This window comes from Erithacus rubecula (genome assembly GCF_903797595.1).
Source record: "Erithacus rubecula genome assembly, chromosome: 9".
In the NCBI taxonomy this organism is placed as follows: Eukaryota; Metazoa; Chordata; class Aves; order Passeriformes; family Muscicapidae; genus Erithacus; species Erithacus rubecula.
Genome location: NC_136660.1, coordinates 1,557,278 through 1,563,277, shown reverse-complemented (window position 1 = coordinate 1,563,277; position 6,000 = coordinate 1,557,278). Strand labels below are relative to the sequence as shown.

Genomic DNA, 6,000 nt, shown 5'->3' with positions numbered 1-6,000 from the left:
AGGAGAGCTGCAGAAGAGCCACTGCAGAGAGACTCCCCTTCCCCAAATCCACTTGAGATTCCAGCACAACTTCCCTGCTGTTCTCCCCTCCAAGCAAAGCTTCCAGAACCTCATGGAAGCCAAATATTGGTTAAACCCCACAGCTCTGTCCAAAGCACAGTAACTCCAAAGGAACCCCACTGCCAAAGGGATATAGATGGGATATAGGGAAAGAATTGTTCCCTGGGAGCATGGACAGAGAAGCTGTGGCTGTCCCTGGGTCCCTGGAAGTGTCCAAGGCCAGGCTGGAACTACCTTTTGCAGGGCTGTTTTCCTGCTGGGTGACTCCTGAGAGGATTAAGAGAATTTTATCCTGTAAAGAGCAACCATCATTTCTAGTAAGATAAAAAACATTCCAGCTGTCCTGGCTGATGCCACCTCAAAAGGATTGTTTTCCTCAGCTGACTGAATTACCTGATTCTGCTGTTGTTGCTACAGATTTGATCCAGCTCCAGCTCTAGCCTGTGATCAGCTGGGCTCAGGGAAATCACTGACAGTCCCTTCTTCCAGAAGTAAGGAAAAAAGGCCAAACTCAGTTCTCATCTAATGGGCTTCTGAGAGCCAGCTGCCTCCAAAATTCACCTGGTAAACTGCACTGTTCTTTGGGCTTATCAAAGCTTGATGTTTAACTGTGCTTTGGAATAAATGCATCTCTTCCTCAGACTACAAACAATGGTAACTCAGCAACATGGAATCATGGAATGGCTTCTCTTCGAAGGGATCTTAAAGCTCATCTCACCACCCCCTGCCATGGGCAGGGACACCTTCCACCATCCCAGGCTGCTCCAGTCCCATCCAGCCTGGCCTTGGACACTGCCAGGGATCCAGGGGCAGCCACAGCTGCTCTGGGCACCCTGTGCCAGGGCCTGCCCACCCTCCCAGGAACAATTCCTTCCCAAAATCCCATCCATCCCTGCCCTCTGGCACTGGGAAGCCATTCCCTCTGTTCTCCATCCCTTAGACAGAGTCTCTCTGTTTCCTGTAGACCCTCCAGGTTCTGGAAGACCACGGTGGGGTCACCCCAAAGCTTCTCCTCTCCAGGTGAACAATCCCAGCTCTCCCAGCCTTTCCTCCCAGCAGAGCTGCTCCATCCCTCTAACCATCCTGGAGCCTCCTCTGGACTCTCTCCAGCAGCTCCAGGTCCCTCCTGTGCTGGTTCCAGGGCTGGGGCAGCTCTGCAGGTGGGGTCTCACCTGGGCACAGGGGCAGAGGGGCAGAATCCCCCCCTGCCCTGCTGCCCACACTGGGGGCTCAGCACAGGGCACAGGGGGGTTCTGGATCCCAGCTCTCACCCACAGCACCCCCAAGTCCTTCTCCAGCTGCTCATCCCCAGCCTGGATTTATCCCAGGATTTGCCCTGACCCAGGGGCAGCACCAGCACCTGGTCTTGTTAAGCCCCATGAGATTCCCATGGGCCACTTCTGGAAGTTGTCCAGGTCCCCTTGGTTGGCCCTGTCCTTCAGGAGAGTTTTAAAGCCACCATTTCTGCAGCAGCATTTGAGGGCTGGGCAAGTGTGTGCAGGAAAACAAGCTGAGAACCATTTATCCCCATCCCCAGCTGGAAACTATCCCTAATTTTAACCTTTCTAGTTACACCTGGCATTTAGTGGAATAAACTGCTGGAAAATGGAGAAGCCACTTCCCAGCCACTGAGACCATCACTCAGAAGGAATTTGGGGACAAACACCATTGTGGCTGTCATGCACTGGAGACTCCTGTAATCATCAAGCTGTACTCCCTTGGAATGCATGACACATCCCAGGAAGCATTTCCATGGCCCAAACCAGCTCATTCCCACTGGGTGTTTTCCTACCATTTGCTAAAAAAAACCCCCATTTTCTTTTTTCCAATTCTTTTTTCCATTTTACTGACGGTTTTCCAGGTTCTGGAAGGACTCAAGCTGGGATGGGAGGATGCTGAGATGCTGGGACATTTCTGCCAGCAGACTGACACTTGTAACCCAGCACCACCACACTCTTGGTCCTTTCCCCCACTCCAAATCCTGGGTGCAGAGACTCCCCACCATTAATAAAAAAAAAAATTTAATAGCAATATTTTATTTCCCATCAGATCTCTGACAGATCTTTGGGGCTTTCTTTATATATAGTCTTGCTCACAGCAGTAAATACTTAAGGGAGAAAATAGAAATAGTTCAATTTTCCACCTTACTTTCCTCTTCTCCTCCCAATGGGAATTACACTGCTCTGCCACAACCCCAGAATTTCTCATTTGGATCTCCTCTGGTCTGAAAATGTACCAGATGTTGTACTAAGCCTCCTGAAAATCCTTTTTGGAGAGGTGTAGGAATTAAATCAGTGTCAGGAGGGGTGATTATCACCTTGATCTGCCAGTGAGTGCTTCTGTCACTCAGGGGAAGCTGCTCATACATTACCTCAGCCCAACAAATTTCTGTGCTTAAATAGCTCTAAATTACATCCCAAGCCACAGATCTGGATTTCTAATCCCTGTATCCAAAGCTAGACTAATGCCTCACTTCCCAAAGGGAAATAAAAGGGATTTTTTTTTTTTTTTTTTTTTTTTTTTTTTACTGACTCAATCTGTTGGTTCTGGCTGCCAGCACCCGCTCACAGCATAAAATCTGGAGTTATTCCTGGCATGGCATTCCCAGAAAGCAAAGTTCGGAATTCTGTATTAATTGACAGGATGGCAGCCCCAGAAAATAAAAGAAAAAAAAATATCCCCCACACACCCAAATCTTGTACACCTGAAAAAGACTTCCCCAGAGTATTCCCAATTTTAAAAGTTTAGCTAAAATTGAGTTAATTTTAGATAACACAGCCCCCTCCCCATTGCTGAAAAAAGTGGGAATTCTAATCTCTCTCCATTGTGGGAGAAGCTCTGAGCACCTGGACAGCACAAAGGAGCTGGTGGGGATGGAATTTCCCTTGGATAAGCATGGACAGCACTACTGACCACCAGTGTCCAACCCCAAGATCCTTCCCAGGGCAACAGATGCTGTAGCTGTTTTAGAAATAAATAAACAATTTCTGTTTTCCCTCAGCAAATTGAGAGAAAATGTTCCTATAAAAAATGCACAGCCCTAATGAATATTAGGAACAGGACAGACAGACTTTGCAATAAAAGTGAGGCAGTGAAATAATAACAGTGTCTTCAACAGGATTAAAATATAACATTTTACTCATTGTTTCAAAGAATAGATTTTTTTTCTTTCGTCCATCAGTCTTATCTGTATGTCCAGCCTCCAGCTTAACTCCAAACAGATGTTTTAGTGCCAGTCCCAAGTGCAAATATGCCAAGAAAAAGGAATTAGGGAAAAGAAAAATCAGGTGGGTTCGTTTTCCCCACGTGTGAGAGGCTACAGTGCATTTCTCATGCCTGAAAACAAGCACCATTGCTCCAAATATTTGGTCAGAAACCTCAGCTTGAGAAGGAGGTATTGGACAGAGAAGTCACATTGATACCACATGCAGACAGCTCCCAAAGATGAACATTCCCAGGGATCTGCTGGGGGAGAACCTGGGCAAAGGGAAAACCAACAGCAGCAAAGTCCTTTCACTGCCAGGGCACATCTGTCCTCACCCAGACCTGGGGGAGAGCCCTCAGTTGTGGAACAGGAGAGAATGGTGATGCCATCTCTTCCTTCCTAATTACACACATCTGCTGTTGGCTCTTCCAATCTTTCCAGAGGAATCTAGGTTGTTCTCACCATTGGTTGGATTTTACCCCAAAAAAGTTTTCACAGCAGAACAGGACAGTTTTCTCATGTGAACGTGGTTCTGCTTTTTTCCTTTGCTGCTCATACTGGAGAAAACCCCTTTTCTTTGTCTTTTTTGGGTATTGGTGACAACAAATAGTGAAAATTCTCATCTCCCTGCCATAGCTGTGACAACACACTCAAAACTTTGAGGTAAAACCTGAAATTTTAACCAGGTACCTGAATTTATGTTGTGTATTTCACAGGTAATGAGTACTACAAGTTTTGGAAACAACTCTGTGTGTGTGTCCTGAGACCCTTTACCCTTCCCAGACCTGTCTCTGCATGTTCCCCTCATAAAATATTCCCTTTTTCTCCTCTTCCCTGTGGGATCCATTTGTCTTTTCAGCACGTTTGTGTTCAAAGTTATCACAGTGGAATGGTGATGGCACTGCTTAACCCCCAGCCAGCTGGGCTTGGGAATGGATCCATCCTCTCCCCATCAGTTCCTCTTTAGTGCCTCCCCATATCACAGGCTCATGGATCATCCTGCTTTATTCCAGAGGAATACAGCCATAGGATGACAATTAGTGATAGAGCATAAAAGCTGGAGCTAAAGACCATAGCAAGAAGGAAATAGAACTAATGTGGGAAGAGATGAAAAGATGAAAAATTGACCGGAGAAGAAAATTGGAACAAGCTAATTTACAAAAGAAAATGAACAAACCACAGCCAGGTAGCTCTGAATAAGATTAATTGCTACACATTGCCTTTCTCTTTGCAATTTTTATCTTATTTCAGCTTCTCTTGCACTTTTCTAAGTGGCAGTGCTGTAATCTCAGGAACTTTGATTCCATAACTTTGCCAGCTGAGCACCGTTTGCATAAATTGCTCTGACTTTGGAATTGGGACTCAAATTCCAGCAGCAGCCGAGGATTTGCTCCATTGACTTGGATGGGTTTATTTTTAATTTATTACTCTGAGGTCAGAAGGCAGAGCTCCGGATATAAATCTTGAACATAAATAGACAATTCCCAAATCTAGACAGTATAGCCACAAGTACCATACAGAAAAACAAAGCCAGGCAGGTATAAAACTGTCTGGAGGGTTAAACCAAAGGGGGCTGTGCATTTATTAGTAGTTTACTGTTTATTAAACAAGAACTCCAGTTCCAAAAAGAACTCATTAATTGAAACCAAGTAGTGTTTAGTGAAATGGGAGCCTGTCAAAACTGGGGAGGACAATGGATCAGTCCAAATGTGAGTGCAAATTTTGTCTGGGAATTTTAAAGCGTGCCATTTGTCATGGACTACGGATGTGCACCATACAAACTCCGTACATCTGCCCTGGGTGACAATAAAAAGCGCAGTTTATTATAAACCGAAGTAAAAATGAAAATTAAAAAAAAAAAAATCAACTAAAATCACAGTTTTGTCATTGGTATGTGGAGGTTGTTCCAAGGGCCCATCCAGAGCTCCTCCTCGTCGGACTGTGTGTGTTCACTGTGAGACTCCAAGGGCTCCTTGACTTCCTCGTGGTCAACAACCGACTCCCGCTCATCTGTGCTTTTCAGTTTGGCCGCCCCGGCCTTTGTCACTGTATTATCAGAGGAAAAGGAGACGCTGCACGGCCTGGAGTTCCCTTTGTCAGCTGGGGCCGGTCCCTTGGACAGGGTGCTGAGCGGGACGCTCTCCTCGTGCGTCACGGCCAGCCTGTCCATCCTCCTGAAGTGCTTGCCCAGCCTGGCGGGGGAGGCGGCCCTCAGGCTGTTGCCCAGGCAGGCGCGGCGGGTGCGCACCACGGAGCCGTTCTGCGCCAGGTACACGCTGCCATTGCTGCTGGGCTGCAAGCCGGCCGTGCCCAGCCGGCTCCTCTGGCTGGGGTCGGCAGCGCTCTCCTCGCCCGTGGAGCTGGTCTCGTACTCTGGGTCCACCACCAGCTTGATCCTCTTCTTTTTGGCCCACTGTTGGATGAGAAAAAGAAATGTCAGCGCAACCCTGACCTTTCTGTTCATTGATTAATAACTCTCACCAGTTTCTGTTGATTTTGCATCTTCCCCCTTGCGGCGTGCGCAGAAACTGCAGCGCCCTGAGGAGGAAGTAAGATACCTTTAGGAAACTACTCCAAGGTGTAAATTCTAGGAAGACCTTGGAAGTTTTCTTCCCTTGCATTTTGAATTCCGTGCACTGGGTAGCTCTGATTTGTGTGCACCGCACATCCAGCAGAGAAAATCCCGGGATGTACACCAGGGAAAAATCTCAGGCACAGTGCTGGCAAAACCGGCT

General features: G+C 47.1%; 1 protein-coding gene across 3 annotated transcripts in view; it reads right to left on the bottom strand.

Moving 5' to 3' along the window:
* Positions 1 to 4,674: 4,674 nt before the first annotated feature.
* Positions 4,675 to 6,000, bottom strand: part of PCDH15 (protocadherin related 15) — a gene marked incomplete at its 3' end in the record, with an annotated part of 626,608 nt that continues 625,282 nt past the window's right edge. For 2 of the 3 annotated variants that reach the window (XM_079312511.1, XM_079312514.1), the window contains one exon: positions 4,675 to 5,678. In XM_079312511.1, the coding sequence (XP_079168637.1) occupies positions 5,139 to 5,678 (540 nt within the window). The remainder of the gene's footprint in view (positions 5,679 to 6,000) is intronic. The other variant, XM_079312512.1, reaches the window with a different exon arrangement.